This window comes from Spermophilus citellus (assembly GCF_964194105.1).
Source record: "Spermophilus citellus genome assembly, chromosome: 2".
NCBI lineage: Eukaryota > Metazoa > Chordata > Mammalia > Rodentia > Sciuridae > Spermophilus > Spermophilus citellus.
Genome location: NC_138183.1, coordinates 243,535,330 through 243,556,181, shown reverse-complemented (window position 1 = coordinate 243,556,181; position 20,852 = coordinate 243,535,330). Strand labels below are relative to the sequence as shown.

At 35.4% G+C, this 20,852-nt stretch overlaps 1 protein-coding gene across 1 annotated transcript; it reads left to right on the top strand.

Annotated features, from left to right (window-relative positions):
* Nucleotides 1-15,950: 15,950 nt before the first annotated feature.
* Nucleotides 15,951-16,895, top strand: LOC308641166 (olfactory receptor 5B17-like; the record flags this gene model as incomplete). The annotated part of the gene is made up of 1 exon (XM_081279476.1): nt 15,951-16,895. The coding sequence occupies one exon, from the start codon at nt 15,951-15,953 to the stop codon at nt 16,893-16,895; it is 945 nt and encodes a 314-aa protein (XP_081135602.1).
* Nucleotides 16,896-20,852: the final 3,957 nt, after the last annotated feature.

Genomic DNA, 20,852 nt, shown 5'->3' with positions numbered 1-20,852 from the left:
AGATATCTAAGTGTGTGTGTGTGTGTGTGTGTGTGTGTGTGTGTGTGTGTGTGTAATCCTGATAATCCTGGGGATTGTGGTCTGGGCTTTGACTTGGTAGGCAAGTACTTTACCATTAAGATACATTCCCCAGCCCCTCCTATGTTAGTATCTCTAAAAGGTATTGAAACAAACAGATCTGAACTCAAAAGCTCTCAGAAGATGGAGCTGATCCATTGCTTCTATGTTAATTACATATTTTCCTGAAAGTGCATAGGATTATAGACACTTACCTTGCTCTTGGGAAAAAAAGGGAAAAGAAATCCTGAATTGTGGGTCTGAAATCAGAAATATATCCTGAGAAGGGCCGATAAATGATATTGGAAAATATTCTCTTTTTTACATATTTGTCCAAGAATTTACAGTTCTTTGAGGCATGAAGAGATATAGGATCATTACAATGGATCTAAGAAGCCTGGGTGTAGAACTGTCATGCACTCTGGACTTTCCTGTGCACTTGGAGGTTATTTACCTGCTGCCAAACACAGCTTCCTCATTCAAGGAATAAAATGATGAAATTATCTCTGCCGTAACATCACAGAACTGCGTCTGTGAAGAGCAAGTGGGTGTGTCCAAACACAGTTGAGTACACTTTAGTAAAAGTGCTATCCTTTATCACGCAACAACATAATTTTTATTTTGGCATTTTCTCCTGCCTACAGTTGCAGAAAACACTCCACTTACCAAAAGGCCAGTGTGTGTACTGGAAGTTCCAGCATTCACTTGGATAAATGATGGCCAAAAGGGCTCTGATTAGAGTTTTCTCTCTTTAAAATAATGTCATGTGGGACTACGACATGATTTCAGAGCCTAATGAATACAACCAGGAGAAAATTTTACAAACATGTCTTCTCTAGGGGAACAGAGGCCCTCTGAGGGCAATCTTTTCTCTTCATCACACTTATCTCGTGAAGAAGCAATTAACCTGCAAGCAGGGGCACAGTATTTTATGTTGGGTTACACATAGATGCATTTGCAGTACCTATTATTATTCTCCCTTAATTTAAGTAAGTTGTCATTACATAATGTGTTTAATCCCTTAACATTTAATGTGTTATTGGTGCTTGTAAAATATTGTAAATGTTTATTTTGTTTTCTGTCATTTTTACTCATTTCATTTTTATTTTTCTTCCATTATTTACTTATTAGGGCTAATACACAGGCTACCAAATTGTAGGGGATAATTAATAAAATTCTTGGGATTTTTCCCTGTTTACAGACATCTGACAAACATGACAGGGATGCCAGAGAGATGGAGATTAGAATATGCTTTAATACTAAGAAGCCAACTCAAATACTTAAGTCAATGTGTAGGAAGATGCTGTTGGTGCTCTGTTTATGGCCTCTTCACATTCATGGTCCACATGCTGGCCAGTATTTATAAAAATGAAAAGGGAAAATGGATTTACTTCATTTAGATTTTGCTGTATGAGCATGTCCTACTAATGTGTGGGACATTTAATTTCTCTGTGGTCTGTAGTCACTACACCTCTGGGTAGTAAGCCACCTTTCAAAATTTGTACATATCTAAGAATGTCTTGATTTTGCAATCCAACCTGACAGGCAGTTTATCTGAGTATGAAAATATGGATTGATATTTATTTTCTTTCATCCTTTTAAGATATAAATCCACTGTTGATTTTTCTGAAGGAAAGATGTCAGGCTTATTATACTTACATTGTAAAAAAGTGTTTGTTCTTTTCCTTGTTTTTCTACTTTCCCTGCACAGAGCTTTAATGTACTCTCCCCAACATTGGCATGATTCTTCAATATGAGGACGTCAGTTTGGCAAATTTTCATCCATTCATATTTTATTATTTTTCTCCTTTTCTCTCTATTCTTTCCATAGGGAGCTTTTGAATATTATATGTTCTCTCTCCTTTTCATCTTTACTAGTGTATTATAGTTACCATAGTAATGAAGTTCATTGTGACCTTCAAATATGGACATAAAATCATTTACTCCCATAAGTTTTCTTGTACTTCCTTTTCCCCTCATCCCTCAGCCTCAACCTGTTTCCATTCTCTAATTTTCTGGTCTTCCTTCTGTTTTTGTTTATGTATATATCATTTTCAATTGGTGCTTTGTAATTTACATAAAGTGGACTTCATTGTCATCTAGTTATACATGCATATAGCATAATTTTGTCAATTTTTTCCTCAGTTCTTCCATTTTCACATCCTGGACCCCTATTCTACTCTATGGATCCCCCTTCTATTTTCTCTTTTCTTTTCTTTTAAATTTCACTTTTTCCTTCTAGCTCCCACATAGAAGAGAAAACATTCAACCCTTCACTTTCTAATTCTGGCTTATTTCACTTAGCATAATGCTCTCTAGTCTCATCCATTCACCAGAAAATAACATGATTTCATTCTTCTTTAGGACTAAATTGAACTCCATTGTATGTATATACCATATTTCCTTTATCCATCCATCTCTTGATGGGCACCTACTCAGGTTCTGTACTTGGTCTATTTTGAATTGTTCAGCCATAGACATTGGGATTCATGTATTCCTAAAGCATGCCACTTTCAGTTCTTTTGGATCAATACCAAGGAGTGGAATAGCTTGGTCATATGGTCGTTCCATTCCTAGTCTATTTAGTATCTCTGTGGTGATCTCCATAGTAGTTGTACTAATTTGCAGCCCCACCCACAATGTATAAGCTTTCCTTTCTCCCACATTCTTGTCAGTATTTTTTTTATTATTTATATTCTTGGTGGTTGGCATTCTAAGTGGGGTGAGATAAAATCTCAAAGCAATTGGATTTACATTTCCCTGATTGCTAAGAATGTTGAATTTTTTAGTATATTTATTGACCATTCACATTCACGTTTCTTCTTTTCAGAAATATCTGTTTAGTTCATATGCCCATTTATTGATTGGATTTGTTTTGGTTTGGTACTAAGTTTGTTGTGTTCTTTATATATTCTGAATATTAATTCTCTGTCAGAAGAGTATTTAGCAAATGTTTTCTGTCATTCTGTAAGCTATTTCTTCATACTTTTGTTCCCTTTGCTTGCCAGAAATTTTAAAATTTGATGCCATCTGATATAATAATCCTTGGTCTTACATTACTTTTATTAGGAGTCTTATTGAGGAACCAATACCTATATCTGTGTATTAAAGTAAAGACCCTGTTTTCTTCTATTAGCTACCATTTCTGGTTTAATACCCAGGTCTTTGGCCCACTCTGAGGTGACTTTTGTGTAGGATGAGAGGTAGGGATCTAGTTCCTTTCTTCTATATATAGATATCAGGTTTACCCAGCACCGTTCATTAAAAAGGCTATCATTTCTCCAATATATGTTTTTGGCACCCTTGTCAAGGATCAGATGACTGTATATGTTTGTCTCAGTGCCTTCCATTTTATTCCTTGATATTTGTGTGAGTTTATGCCAGCACCATGCTGTTTGGTTAGTACAATGCTGTAGCATGTTTAGAGGTCAGATTTTGTCCTGCCATTGGCACGGCCCTTTCGGCTCTGAATTCCTTTGTCTATTCTAGGTCTTTTTCCTTCCATATGTATTTTTGGATTGTTTTTCTAGTTCATTTTAAAAATGCCATTGGTATTTTGGTGGGAATTTCACTGAGTCTGTAGATTGCTTTTGGTAATACGGCCATTTTGACAAAATGAATTCCACCTATTCAAGAACATAGGTGGTATTTCCATCAAATAGTATTTCTTTTCTTTTAGTTTTAAAAAATATTTATTTTTAGTTGTAGTTGGACACAATACCTTTTATTTATTTATTTATTTATTTATATGTGGCTCTGAGGATCGAACCCAGGTCCTCACATGCACTAGGAGAACATTCTACCGCTGAGCCATAAACCCAGCCCCCATCAACTTGTATTTTATACTTTTCATCCCAGAAGTTGTTTGTGTCCTTGGTTAGTTTTATTATGAATTTTTATTTTATTTTTTTTTATTTTGATGCTAGTGTGACTTGGATTTTTTCTGATGTCTATTTCAACAGAATTGCAATTGATACATAGAAAAGCTGTTGATTTTTGTATGTTGATTTTTTTTTCTGCTACTTTACTGAACGTTTTCACTTCAAGGAGTTCTGATTTTTTTTTCATTTTTTTGTTTTATTCTGCTATGTATGGAAGCATATCATCTGCAAACAGTGATAATTGAACTTCCTCCTTTCCCATTTTATTCCTTTTATATACGTCTCTTGCCTAATTGTTCTGGCTAAATGTTTGAGTACTCTATTGAATAGGAGTGATAGAGTTAACATCCTTGTCTTGCTCCTGATTTTAGAAGAAATGCTTTCTGGTTCTGCCCATTCACTCTTCTGTTCACTTTGAGATACACATAGTCAGATATAGTCTTTATAAGGTTGAGGGAAATTCCGTCTTTCCCTAGTGTCTTTAATATCTCTAACATGAATATTAGAAAAACAGTCACAACCCTAACTTCTGTGTTCATACAACTCATGGGAGGTTAAGCTACTACACCACTTTTCCATGAATTATCCTTTTCACTAAAAGTACATATTTAATATAGATGCTTACTTTGCTTTTTGAAAACAAATGATAGTCAAGAAAATAAATGATAATCCCAAACAGAGAGTATAAAACCAGAAATTCTTCCACGGAACAATACATTGTAGGAGTACCTCTCTTGCAGGTAGTGGTCAAAATATTCTGAGGTCTCCAAGGCAGGGACACATAAAAGAAAGACTAGTACACATTTGGGTCCTGAATCTACTATGCATTCTTACCATAACTGTTTTAGTCAGTTTTTTCACTGCTGTGACTAAAGGACCAACCAGAACAATTGTAGAGGAGGAAAAGTTTATTTGGGGTGCTCATGGTTTTAGAGGTCTCAGTCCATAATAGGCTATCTCCATTCCTTGGGGCTTCAGGGGTGGGAGAATGCCATGGCAGAAGAGTGTGGCAGAGGGAGGTAGCTCACATGATGATCAGGAAGCAAAGAGAGATATTCCACTCTCTGGATACAAACTATATACCCCCAAAGCAGATCTCACTTTAATGACCACCTCTTCCAGCTACACCCTACCCATCTTCAGCTACCACTCAGTTACTTTCATTAGGGAATTAATTCACTGATTGAGTTAAGGCTCTCATAACCCAATCATTGCTCCTCTAAACTTTCTTACATTGTTTCACAAATGAACTTTTGGGGGACACCTCACATCCACAACATAACAGTATCTGTAGGGGTCTCACTCCTTTCTTATTTGTAAAAGAAACATTATAATATTATGTCTCCTGCATCATCCACAGTAGTATGCTTGTAAATAATAAAAATTTAAACACAAAATAACTTAGTGGTTATGATTTCAGAGTCAATCAATAGAATCCAATCGTGGGGTATTTCTCTTGACTACAGTTGAGCAGTCACAGCAAGCCTTGAGGTTGGAAGGAAACCTGCCTGAACTAACAGATAATAATATGCAGATGAATTAATAATGACCACAGGGACACACCACGTGCCATCTTCTCCCTCAAAAATAAACATCTAGAATTCTATCAGATTTCAAAGTTGAATACATGTATATCAGCAGGGAATGATGCATACACAGAACTCTCTTAGGATGTCCTCCCATGAGGAAATCTTCTCACTTTTTAGGGAAAGAAGCAATTAAACTCCCTGCAGGACTACGTTGGATATTTTAAGTGTGCACGCGTGCATTTGTATGATCTGCTATTTCTCATTTTCAATTTTAATATATAATTGAAGGACTAAAATGTTTACTTTTTAGTATAGAGCTTAAATTTTTCTTCAAATATAGATTCATGTAACCACTACCACAATCACCCATAATTTTCTTAATCATTATGGTCAATTGTATCTCCCACCTACTGCTTCTGGCAAACAATATTTATTTTTTCCTTAATTTTGCTTTTATTAGACTCCTAGAATATGTATTCTTTGGTTCATTCATTAGTCAAACCTATTAGAGGTCCATCTGCAATGTTATCCATATCAGTAGTGGTATCTTCCACTGAGGATAATCTCCATTATAAGATTTCTTCCCATTTCATAGTTCAGGGACAGTTATTCTGGTTACAATTAAAGTAATAGTAATTACCAATAAAGATATTACTCTTAAATGTTTTTTTTATTTGAATGTAGGTTTCATTTAATCTGGATCAGTATACAGGAAAAACTGCCTCATTCATTCTGTGAAGTCAACATAGCTTCATACTAACATTAGACAAAAGTATCACAGAAATAAAACTATAAACCAAAATCCCTGCTGTATACATAAAGCAATATATTAAAATGCTAATGACCCATATCTATCAACATATTAAAATAACTACCAATCATGAGTACAAGTTTTCCTCCAAGAATGTGAAGGTGCTTTGGTATACAAACACCAAGCATGTAATAAACCATATTAATATAATAAAGGGAATAAGAAGGTCATTTCTGTAAGCTAGAATAAGCATTTACCAACGTTTTACTTCTTTCATGAAAAGAATACTCAGAGGGGTAAGAGAAAAATAATACAAGTGGAAGAAATGATTTACAGTAGAGGGGGTAGAGAGAGAAAAGGGGACGAGAGGGGAGGGGAGGGGAAGGGGGATAGTAGAGAATAGGATAGACAGCAGAATACATCAGTCACTAGAATGGCAATATGTAAATCAATGGAAGTGTAACTGATGTGATACAGCAATCTGTATACGGGGTAAAAATGGGAGTTCATAACCCACTTGAATCAAACTGTGAAATATGATATATTAAGAACTATGTAATGTTTTGAACGACCAACAATAAAAAAAATTTAAAAAAATTTTAAAAAAAGAAAAGAATACTCAGAAGTGAACGTCCACAAACTATAAAGAACACAAAGAAACCACAGCTAAGATCATAATCCAAAGTGAAAGGCTGAAGACTTCTCCCAAAATATCAGGTACAAGTATTGCTGCTTTCACCACAGGGACATTTCTTACAGGTTCCCTTCCTCCAGGGTTGCCAGCCATGGGTGGCAGTACAGTCCCCGCATATGATCACCAGTTCGTTATCAGCTGCCTAGGCCAGAAACCCAGTCTGGGTACCAGCTGAATGGATTCAGCCTCCTGCCCACATAAGAAACAGACAAATGGTGAGAAAATGAAATGTGAACCTTAGGTAGTTTGATCAAAGTTACAATTTGATGGATCCCACAAAAACAGTTGCCATCTGGGCTGGGGTTGTAGCTCAGTGGTTGAGCATTTGCCTCGCATGTGTGAGGCACTGGGTTCAATCCTCAGCACCACATAAAAAAATAAATAAAATAAAAATTAAAAAAATTAGTTGCAATCTGTAGGAAAAAAAAGCCAGGTGATATACATATGTAGAGATACTTGGCCTAAAGAGGGGTAAAGTGAAGAAAAAGGCAGTAGATTCATTCACATATGCAGATTCAGTTATCCAGACAGGTATTTAGTTATCCAGACAGGAAGTGGGCAACCTCCACCCCCATTCTCTCTGGGCCCTATCAGGGTTTGCAGTCCTTCACTCTGCAGAAGTCCACATATTAAAACATTGAGAAGAAACTTTTAAGACCCTCAACAAAATTGTATTTATAATCTTGTAATTCCGAGATGGAATTAATAAAAAAAACAGTCCTTGGAGATCCCCTATTTAGGCAAATCCTAGCATAGATTCCATTCCTCTAAATTTCCATACCAAAAAGTCACAGATTTTTTCATTAAATAAAGATAGATAATCTTAAGGGATTTATTAAGTCAGATAGTATATTAATACATTTAAGTGATAATTCAAGATGTCTAGAAAAATTTTAAAATGAGTTATAGAAAAGTGTAGACAGATGTCACAATGCCAGCTCCATCCATAGCCCAGGCTGAGGGTATGAAAGTTGTTTTATCACATAATTGTCCTTTGGACACAGCAGTTAATATGGAAACTGGTTACACACGTTCAATTGTTTTAATTTATGTACTGACCTCAAAGAAAAGGGAGCTGGATAAATCTCATTCTCTTTCTGAAGCATTCGAACAAAGAAAACCATGAAATCATTTCTGTTTTTCAAAGGAACTAAAGGTGATAAACCTCCATGAAGTCATGAGCCACAAACTCATGAGGCATGAGGAAGCAGAGATGATAAAAATGATGAGAAACTCATTGACAGAGAGTGGTAGAAAGATAATCACAGTAACAGCAGCACTCTGAGTAAGAGATATATAAACCTCTGCTTTTAAGGCCCCGGGATTATCCTTAAATTTTCTAATGTAAGATCCCATCTGTCTTTGGCTTTCATTACTCAGGTCAGTAAGAGCAAATCAAAGGTGATGGGAATATAGGAGAAGCCCTACAACTCCATGCCCCAGCACTGCTAGTCAATAGATTTGATATGCTAGTCCAGAGGGGCAATATGGCTGAATATTGCCTGATTCTCTGAAGAACAGAACCAAAACAACAGGTTGTGGCTGTACATTGAGATGTAAATTCCACAGCAGAAAGTTGGATACCTGGTAAAACCCAGAGATTTTTTGCATAATAGAATAGCAAGAGAAGCACAGTGCCCAGCACCTACGAAATGGTAACAGGGCTGGTGAGGGTGAGCAACACCTTGGCAGAGGTAAAGGTGAAAGACATATTGCCGATGAGCTCCGTAGTGCAGACTCTTGCACCTTGCAAACACACAGTCTAAACAGATAAGAGGCCTGGGACCTGCACAGTGGGCTGCCTTTAGAGAAGGAGATCATGGTATCTCCCAGCAAATTCTCAGGGGGCTTTAGGGTCATGGTAAAAAAGAGCCTGTGGCCTAAGCTTTCTTCCTATTCAAAATACATTAAGAAGATTATACACAATGGTTTTATTCCAGGAATGCAAATATGTTTCCACACATGCAAATCAATAAATGTAATTCATCACATGAATAGAATAAGAAAAATCACATGATTATCTCAATAAATGAAGAAAAACATCTTCAAATAATTTCAGCACATATTTGTGTTCAAAATGCTAAAGAAACTAGAGGGAGAAGGAACTTCCCTCAACATCATAAAGCCTATGTCTGATAATCTCAAAGTGAATATCAGAGTGAGGAGCAAGACACTCTCACCACTCTTATTCAATTAGTACTCAAACTTTGAGTCAGAACCATTAGGTAAGAGAAAGACATAAAACGTTTAAAATGGGAAAGGAGAAAGTTAAATTATCACTGTTTGCAGATGAGATGTTTATAACTTAGAACATTAAAAAAAACTCCACTAGAACTTCTAGAACTGATAAACAATTTCAGTAAAGTAGCAGAATACAAGATTAACATGCAAAAACCAATAGTGTTTCTACATATCAATTATAAATCTGTTGAAACAAAAATCAGGAAAAAAATACAATTCACAGTAGCCTGAAAAAAAGAACTAGGAATAAAACTAATAAGACCTCTGCAATGAAAATTATAAAATACTGAAAAATAAAATACTAGATGATGGAAAGACCACCCATGTTCTTGGATAGGCAGAATTCATTTTGTCAAAATGGCCATATTACCAAAAGCAATCTACAGATTCAATGCAATTACCATCAAAATACCCATGACATTTTTCACAGAGCTAGAAGAATAATCCAAAAATTTATACTGAAGAAAAAAAAAAACCTGGAATAGCCAAAGTAATTCAGAACAAAAAAGGGCAAATCCAGTGGCACCACAAAACCTGATCTCTAATTATAATACTAACCAAAACAGCATGGCACTGGCATAAAAACAGACATGTATACCAGTGAAATAGAATGGAAGACACAGAGACAAAGAGATATCATCACCCAATCCATGACAAGGGTGCCAAAAACATATGTTGGGGAAATGAAAGCCTTTTTAATAAATGGTTCTGGGAAATCCTGATATTCATATATAGAAGAAAGAAACTAGATTCCGACCTTGTACCCTGCACAAAGGTCAACTCAGAGTGGATCAAAGACCTAAGAATTAGACCATAAATTAGGAATTTCTAAAAGGAAGCATGGATCAGTGCTCTAATACAGGTATAGGTACTGAGTTCTCCAATAAGACTCCTAATAAAAAGAAAATGAAACTAAGGATTATTAAATAGGATGGCATCAACCAAAGACCAAATGTTTTCTCTGATAAGTGGATGCTGATCCATAATGGGGGTGGGGCAATGGAAGAATGGAGAAACTTTGGATTGAGCAAAGGGGAGGATGTGGAGGGTAGTGAGGTGTGGGATGAAAAATGGTGGAATGAGATGGACATTATTACCCCTATGTATGGGTATGGTGTGACTCTATATTATGTACAACCATAGAAAGGAAAGGTTGTGCTCCACTTGTGTAAAAAAATTAAATTATTTAAAATATATAAAAAGGATAGCCTCGAATTTTAAAAGTTTCTGCAAAACAAAGGAAACAATTAAGAACATTGAGAGAGAGCCAGTACAATGGGAGAAAAGCTTTGCCAAATAATCTTCTGACAGAGAGTTAATATTCTGAAAATATAAAAAACACAATAAATTTAATATCAAAAACAAAAAATCCAATCCATAAATGAGCATACGAGTGAAACAGACACTCTCAAAAGAAGAAATGTGAATGGACAACCAATATACTAAAAAAAAAAAAAAAAACATTCTTAGCAATCAGAGAAAAGTAAATCCAAATTGCTCTGATATTTCATCTTACCCCAGTTAGAGTGGCAATCATCAAGAATATAAGTATTAATAAATACTGCAGAGGATATGGGGAAAAATGAGAACTTATACATTGGGGCTGGGGGCTGCAAATTAATACAACTACTATGGAAATCAATCTGGAGATACTCAACAGGCTAAGAATGGGACTACCATATGAGCAAGTTTATCCACTCCCTGGTATTGATCCAAAAGAACTGAAATTGGCATGCTATAGGGATACTTGAATCCCAGTGTCTATAGCTGAATAATTCACAATAGACCAATTATAGAACTAGACTAGCTGCCCATCAAGAGATGAACGGATAAAGAAATGTGGTATTTGGGGTAAAAATGGGAGTTCATAACCCACTCGATTCTAATGTATGAAATATGATTTGTCAAGAGCTTTGTAATGTTGTGAACATCCTATAAAATAAATAAATAAATAAATAAATAAAATGTTAAAAAAAGCAAAAAAAAAAAAAGAAAAAAAAGAAATGTGGTATACATACACAATGGAGTTACACTCAGTCATAAAGAAGAATGAATTTATGTTACTTGTTGGTAAATGGATGGAACTAGAGAACACTATTCTAGGTGAAATAAGCCAGACTCAGAAAGTGAAGGGTTGAATGTTTTCTTGCATATGTGGAAGCTAGAAAGAAAAAAGGAAATTTAAAAATAGGAAAGAAAAAATAAAAGGAAGATCAGTAGAGTAGAATAGTGGGTCCAAGTGAGGGAAGAATGATGTGAAAGGGGAAGAGAACAAATTGACAAAATTATGCTATATGCAGGCATAACTAGATCATGATGAAGTCTACTTTTATGTAAATAGCACCAATGAAAAATAATATATACCTAAACAAATGGAAGCAAGATGAGAAGAGTAGAGAGAGGAAAAGAGGGGGAGAAGAGAAGGGACAATGGAAGTACTAGAAAATGTATTGGGGTAAATTATTTTATATGCATATATGAATATGTCTAAATGTCTAAATGAACCCAACTACCAACAATAATACACTAGTTTAAAAAAACATACATTCAGAAAGTCCATATAAAAATAATAGAGAGAACAAGAGGAAAATATTGAAATATAAAACAAATGAAATTTTGCAAATTGAAGATATCTAAGTCCTCATATTGAAGAACACCACCATTTTTTTTGAAAATACATTGTTAAATTGTGCATCAGGTCATGTAAAAGCACAGAAAGGACAAAGTTTTTACAATGTAAATAGATAAAACCTGACATCCATCAGTCTTTCCCTCAGAAAGAAAAGTGAGTCAACAATGGATTTATATCTTAAAAGAATTAAAGGAAATAAACAAATAAATAAATATCAGCCCAGATTTCCATACCCAGATAAATTGCCTGCCAGGTTCTATTGCAAAATCAAGACATTATCAGACACATACAAATTTTGAAAGGTGGCTTACTACCCAGAGGTGTGGCCATACAGTGAGAATGTTGCAGTGCGGCTCAGTGTTCCAGGGACCAGTGAAATATTGTATAAAATACACCTCTATATTTTACAACCTGAAAGACAAGAATTGGGTACTTTCCATTTTCCTTCTATCTGTCATGTACCACTGACTGCAGACCACAGAGAAATTAAATGTCCCACACATGAGTAGAACATGCACTTACAGCAAAAGCTAAGAGAAGTAAATCCATTTTCCTAAGTACTAGCCAGCACACGGACCATGAATGTGAAGAGGCCATGAACAGAGCACCAACAGCATCTTCTTACACATCTGACTTAAGTATTTGAGTTGACTTATTAGTATTAAAGCATATTCTAATCTCCATCTCTCTGATATCCCTGTCATGTTTGTCAGATGTCTGTAAACAGGGGAAAATCCCAAGAATTTCATTAATTAATTGTATTCATTAATTTAATTGATTAATTTTATTAATTAGTCTCCTAAAATTTGGTAGCCATGGATTAGACCTAATAAATAATGTAATGAAAAGAAGAAAAATGAAATGAATAAAAATGACAGAAATCAAAATGAACATTGACTAAGTTTTATAAACACCAATAATACATTAAATGTTAATAGGTTAAACACAGTGGATATTGCGTAATGACAATTTACTGAAATTAAGGGAGAATAATAATAGGTACTGCAAATGCATCTATGTATTACCCAACATAAAAAACTGTATCCCTGCTTTTAGGTTCATTGCTTCTTCACCAGATAAGTGTGATGAAGAGAAAAGATTGCCCTCAAAAGAGAGTCTGTTCCCCCAGAGAAGAGCATGTTTGTAAAATTTTCTCCTGGTTGTAGTCATTAGGTTCTGGAAGCCATAGTCCCACATGACATTATTTTAAAGAGAGAAAACTAATGAGAGTCCCACTGGTCACCATTCATTCAAGTGAATCTTAATATTTCAAGTACACACACGGGTCTTTCCCTAAACAGAGCATGTTCAGTGGTTCTGCAACTGTGGTCAGGAGAAACATGACAAAATAAAAATTATGTTGTTGCGTGATGAAAGGATCGCACTTCTGCTAAAGTGTGGTGAGTCTGTACCCAGACATGAAGTCATGGCAGAGATTTCATCATTTTTATTCTGTGATTGAGAAAACTGTGTTCGGCAGCAAGTACATAACTTCCAAGTGCAGAGAAAAGTACGGTACATGCAAGACCTAAATCCAGGCCTCCTATCCTGGGAAGACCAAAAGGACCTTTCACTTCTTCATGCCTCAGAGAACTTGCAACATTTTGACCAGTGCATCAGAGAGAATTCCTCCAATATCATTTGTACAACTTCAGAGGATAAATTTCTGATTTCACACCCACAATTCAGGATTGTTTTCCCCTTTTTTTCCTAAGATCAAGGTAAGCTTCTATAATCAATATGCACTTTCAAGTGAAATATGTAATTAACATAGAAACAACGGATCAGCTCCATCTTCTGAGAGTTTTTGAGCTCAGATCTGATTGTTTCAATACTTTTTTGAAACACTGACATAGGAGGACTGGAGATGTATCTTAATGGTAAAATACTTGCCTAGTCATGCAAAGCGCAGGTTGAAGCCTTGGACCACAATCCCCAGAATTGCATACACACACATGCACACACACACACACACACACACACACATACATACACACAAATGTATATATATATATATATATATATATATATATATAGAGAGAGAGAGAGAGAGAGAGATGTATAGATACAGATATAGATATATAGAGAGATAGATATATACACACATATATATAGATATCTCACATTGAGATGGATCTACCATTCAAATGTTTATCATTTTAAACAGCAAAAGGTGCAATGATATTTATGAAATGATATGCCATGTTTATTTCCTTAAAAGGAGAGCAAAGACCTAGAACAGATGATGCTCTGATTATGTGGAAGGTAATCAATCTTGTTTCTGTATGTCAGGTTGTTATTGAAGGGACAGCTCACCTGGACTAGGTGCAACAATACTTTCATTGACTCTGGATGAATTATGACCCTACTTAGATCACTTCTTCATTTTTCACTATCCATTTCCCATAATCTAACTTTTGCATCTAGAAAATCTGGCATTGCAGTGATTAAAGGTACAGACTTTAGAAGATTTTAGATGTGAGTTTGAATCTTGAATTAAATATCTCTAAATAGGTGTAGATTTTGAGGAAGGAATATGATACTACAAACCTCCATTTTTTTAACAATGAGGCTAGATGTATGAGCATGTATATGTATAAATACTGTCTTTACCCCAATTCTCTGTTATCTGTCTGTTTGTCCTCCATGAGATAAAATTGGCTCAGAATCATTAAGTTTAAGCTGTTAGTAAATTCATATCTGATTTAGGAAAAAAAAATTTCAGAAATGTGATCTTGACAAATCCATATTTTCATCTGCTCCTCTGTTGGCTGGCTTCTAATCTGTAAAGACATCTCAGCCCCAACAATGTCTAACTCTGAAGACAAAATGTACCTACTATATATTGTTTTCATTCCCAGTGGCCTTAATAATGATTCCCAAAATCATTCATATTTTTATCCCTGAAACTTATGATTAGGCTGCCTTACTTGGTAAAAAGGACCCTACATGGTGATTAAAGTGAGGATTTGAAAAGGTGAGATTTTCCTGGGTCATTCATATGAGCCAATGTCAATATATTCATAATAATAGAACATAAATAAAGCTACTCATATAAATATGGAATTGTAACTCATATTGTTCAGTGGGAGACACATTAACTAACACAAACAGTTAAAGCCCAGATATTCAAGTAACATGTGGAGGGACCAGGAGAAATATGAAAAAAAGTGATCAGGGAATAGACGAATAGAAACATAGCTACCATGGACTTCCCACACCACAAATTTTCAGACCTTAATATCTGCTCTCTAGCTAAGTGTTGATAGTAATGACAGTAAGCATGAGTCCAATGCAAGAAAGCAGTCTTCTAACACAAGCCAAAATGTACTTTGTAAGGAAGAAATTTTTTTAAACAGGACTTTTTAAAAAACAGAAGGTCCCTGGGTTCTCAAGCAGAATGATTGTTACAGACTCTCATCTGTGAAAGGACACAGCATGCTTGAAGCTGGATGTAAAGGAGATAATGATTAAATGGAAATTAAATAAAAATAAAATCATTTCAAATTCATTAACAACATTTAGGCTCAGAACCACTCTGATTGGATTTAAAGCTAGGTATGTCTGCTAATGCTTGTGTAATTGTGAGTTAATTATTGAATGTTTGGAAACCCTTACTACAATTTTATATTTATATGAGTAGCTTTATTTATGTTCTATGATTACTAAAATATTGTCATTGACCCATATAGATGACCCAGGAAAATCTCACCTTCTCAAATCCTCACTTTAATCACTGTTCCATTTAATGGAACAGATAAAATGATTAAATGAAAGTATACATAGAAAGCCTGGCATATGAGATAGAAGCATAGCTGTTAGACTTAAAAGATCTTATTTAAGAGCTAGCTTTATTCCAGACCTGTGACCTTGGTCAACCCATGAAACCCTTTCTTTGACTCACTTTATTCATAAACAAAATTAACAAATTTGGAAAACAGTCTGTGAAACCCTTACTCTTCAAATGCAAATTATTGTTTAGATAAATCGCCCACTACATTGTATGGTCATGCCAACACTTTAGATCTAGAGAATACTGAAAAATATGATTATCATCATAAAGTAATGTTTATACTTTTCCATTTCTGTTCAACTGAGTTTTGCTTTTCAAAATCAAAAATTTCCTCTTTGCTACACAGCACCTGGTGGTCCTAATGTACCACCCATGGAGAATAACACGGAGGTGAGGGAGTTCATCCTGCTGGGACTGACCAGCGCCCCACAACTGCAGCTTCCCCTCTTCATCATGTTCACTCTCGTCTACCTCATCACTCTGGTGGGGAACCTGGGGATGATCACGTTGATCCTGCTGGACTCCCGCCTCCACACCCCCATGTACTTTTTCCTCAGTCACCTGTCTCTGGTGGACTTTTGTTCCTCCTCAGCTGTCACTCCCAAGGTCATGGCTGGGTTGCTGATGGAAGACAAGGTCATCTCCTACAATGCTTGTGCTGCTCAGATGTTCTTTTTTGCAGTCTTTGCCACTGTAGAAAATTACCTCCTGACCACAATGGCCTATGACCGCTATGCAGCAGTGTGCCAGCCCCTGCATTACTCCACCATCATGACAAACACTGTGTGCACTCGTCTGGCCATAGGCTGCTATGCCATTGGTTTGCTGAATGCTTCTATGCAAATTAGAGACACGTTCTGCCTCTCTTTCTGTGTGACCAATGTGGTCCATCACTTCTTCTGTGATATTCCCGCTGTCATGACTCTAACCTGCTCTGATAAACATGTTGCTGAACTGGTTCTTGTTCTTATGGCAACCTTCAATGTCATTTTTGCCCTTCTTGTTATCTTGATTTCCTACCTGTTCATATTTATCACTATTTTGAAGATGCACTCAGGTAAGGGATACCAGAAGGCTTTATCCACCTGTGCTTCTCACCTCATTGCAGTTTCCACATTTTATGGGACGGTTATTATCATGTATTTACAGCCAATTTCCAGTCACTCCATGGACACAGACAAGTTCACATCTGTGTTCTACACTATGGTCATCCCCATGCTGAACCCTGTGGTCTACAGCCTGAGGAACAAGGAGGTCAAGAGTGCACTCAAGAATATGGTTAAGAAGTCAAAATCTTCTCTAGGTTTAGTTCTTTAATAATGTAAAACCCACATAAAGTTATTTCATCCCTCTTACAATTACTGTATGCAGTAATCCAAATGGTAACATCTAATATTATTTCTTTTTTGTTTGTTTTTATTGATTTTATCATTTTTTTAAATACACAACAACAGTGAAATGCATTATAATTTTCATTACACATATAGAGCACAATTTTTCATATCTCTGTATATAAAGTATGTTCACACCAATTTATGCCTTTATACATGTACTTTGTTTCTTTTTGGGTTTTTTTGCATTACAATTCTTAATACACATATGTACCACAATTTTTTTGTATCTCTGTATATAAAGTATGTTGACACCCAATTCGAGTCTTCATACATGTACTTTGTATAATGATGTCCATCACATTCCACCATCCTTGCTCATCCCCTTCCCACTCCCTTTCTCTCCCACTCCTCCTCCCTATCTAGAATCAATCTAACCCTCCTGTGCTCTCCCTCCCTACCTCACTATTTATTATTTCTTTAGTCAAGAACAATTATAAGTATACACAGATTTGAAAACATGATAATTGTTTTAATGAAGTTTAATGCAGTATATGTTTTTGATGTCATGCTTTATTCAGATACAAATAATTACTCCATCTTAATTAAATTTCAGTCATTACTGGTTATTTGGTATGATAAAGTTTGTTCTCATTACAATCTCTAAATGATGAATATTTATATTAGATTTAAAAGGCAAAGGAAATTAAATTGTTTTGCCTTATCTTTTTTTACTTACTAGGAAGTTCATAAAGGTATAAATAATATTAAATAAAACTATCTCTATTTCTGGATAACATGAACTTTAGTATATAAATCATAAGCAGTCAAGTAAAAATTATTGGAACTAAAAAATTAAGTAAGCAAAATTTTAAGGTAGGAAAACAGGATATGAGAAGTAATGGTATTTATTTATATGAACAGTTAATCTGAAAGTAAAATTAAGAGATTTCACTTAAAATTTTTAAAAAATATTATGAAATCACCATAGGAAAATTGACAAAACAACTGCAGTGCTTTTTTCAAGTACTTTTGAGTTTTTAACTTTTTTATATATATTTTGGAAGCAAAATAAAAATTTCTATTTTTCTAGTCTTAGTTGACCTAACACACAATGGTCTGCTCTAAAGAATACAAGCAACAATATCTTCCATGACATGCAATAACTTAAACATAAAGTTAAATAACAAAATGAATCATTTTATGAAACAGCTATTAAAAAGTACTTATCACATGATGCAAATATTTTATTATTTTGATCTTAATTGCACATATTTATGGAATAATTATATATATATATATATATATATATGTATATATATATATATATATATATTCGTTCTGATCAAATCATGGTATTTACCATTTCCATTTCCTGAAAATTTTAAAAATATTGATTAACTTACAATAATTGTGCATATGTATATAGACTACAATGTGATGATTCAATTCATGTCTGCAATGTGTATAGGTCAAATCGGGTAATCAACATTTTCATCTCCTTATTATTACTTTTTTGCTTGGAGTCTTTGAGTCCTTCTAGTTCTTGGTGAGACATATAATGGGTTATTGTGAACTACAATCATGCCACTGTTCTGTGGAACGTTAGGACTTATGACTTCTATTTAACAAGTTTTGGAAGTGCTTGTGCTCTTAAAATTATTAAACACGATTGAAAGGCATTAAATAAAATCTAAATTAGGAAAGACATTTTTTGTTCATGCACCAATGTCCTAAATTTGGAAATATTCCTCAATGGATCTTCAATGTCAATGGCCTTTCCATCCTCAGCTGGCTTTGCAGACATTGGTAAACTTATCAAAAAATTTATAAGGAAAGATTGGGGTTACAGGTGTGCTCCACTGTGCCCAAATACTTTTTAAATCTTAGAGAAGTCTTACATTTAAAACCCACAGAGGAACCTTTTAAAGGCACAGAAAAAAAAATATGGGCTCATTTTTCATATGAAATAGATTTTCAACGTATTATTCAACTACTTCCCATAGAAAAAGACAAATTAGAAAATGGGAAGGGTCAAGAGGGATGAAAGACGGCCAAGTAGAGGAAAGCTGCCTTCCAAGTTGTGCTGAGGCTCAGGACCAAAGCAGGAGGGTGGGTGAAAAATGGATTTTACTACAATTCAATATTGGACATTCAAAGTGGCTTAGAGACTTTGAACTCAGAAATTTGGGTACAATAAACAAAGAAGAAAGACACATGGGAGCCAACCCAGATGCCACATCAGCACTGAACAGTGGATATTCACCACAGGCAGAGGGATGGAGAACACAGATTTCATATAGAAAAACCTGAAATAAAAAAAAATGCTGTGTAATCTTAGCTGATCCAATGGCTTCACTGGTGCTTGAAAAGGACACTTTGTATCTCTACTCCCTTCATGGAGCTGAGATGGGAGCCATCTTAGGGCAAGTGGGCCACAGAGGTGGCTCTGGGAGATGGGAGATCAGAGAAAAGACTGCTATGAATCCAACCAGGTGACTATCACGTGACCTAGGATGTGCCTAGTGGGATGTGAGTGAAACAGGTGCCGAGTGGACTCTACCCACTGGGATGTGAGTTGGAAGAGGGAAGGGAGCTTGATTCACTTCTCCTTTGAGTCTGCAGCTCACATGAGCAGCTGAAGCAGGCCAGAGGCTGAGTGGGCAGGATGAGACACTCAGGGACTAAGCCAGGAAAGGCTGTGCTTGTGGGCAGCCATGAGTGGAGGACTGGCCCCAACCTGCCCCACAGTTGGAATCCTTGGAAGCTCCTAAGGTTTGGTCCCACATAAGAGATTGGTTACTGTCAAGCCCTAGGGATGGGTCAATCTATTCTCCCCAAAGAAGCAACCACCCAAAAAAGCCCCTGAGAGCTAATTATACTTAAGCCTCATCTACTGGAATTCCCCTCACAGAACTCAGAAGCTGTACCCTGGGAGCTCACTAAATGGGTCTCAATGGAAAAAAAAATGATGAGAAAAAAAAACTCATACTGATGAGAAGAGAAGCTGAGTCTTAAATCAAAGAGCTTCAATTTTAGGCCACTCCAACTGACAACTCAGAGAGCAGCAGAGAAATGGGAAAGGGTTATGAACCCCAACTCCTTGCTCTCTTTATCAGTAAATAATTAAAGAAGAAAAATTTTTGGACATAGATAGTTTCATCCAAAGTGGCTGAATATTTAGATTACTGCAGCAGAGATTATTCTTTCATTTTTCTTTAAGACTTTCTCTCTACCTTTCTCTCAATAGTTCATTTTTCCCCTGCTTCCACATAAACATCACCTACTACATCTCTTCTGCATTCTCTCTGTTTACTTTTTGAAATTGTAAACTACTTCTTAACATATTAACACATTTTATTTTTCCAAATTAATTGTACTTTCACCATCTTTCAGACCTAATTGGTTTATATAACTGGTGCCCCCATCATTAATGCTGATACAATCATTACTTCTGTCGATGAATATAACTGACACATGCTCTTGCCTTTAGAGCCAGATGTGGCTCATGGGTATTTGTATTTCTGTTGATAATTGCTTAATCCACCATTTCTGTTTATTGGTGGCAATTAATGTTGAACATGTCATACTAGGGGCTGGGTATTTACTGTAATGCTCTGTATTGTTACTATTATTTATTTCTTCCCATTATGTGAGGTGCTGAAAACCTATAGAGATACTAAAAGTTCTCAGATTAGAGACTCTACACCTGCATTAAACTCAATTCAAACAAGCATACCTTGCTTCACATGCCAATTAATGATGCTCAGAGTTTAACTATACTTTAATAAAATGAATGCAAGAGATAAAAAAAAAACTAATCATTAGATTATGTAGTCCCCACCCCATTTAAGTTATTAATACACTAGACAATTAATTAGACACCTGCTCTTAAATTCCTTATCTAGATCTCAGTTTTTTAAAAATTGTTGGTAATGTTGTA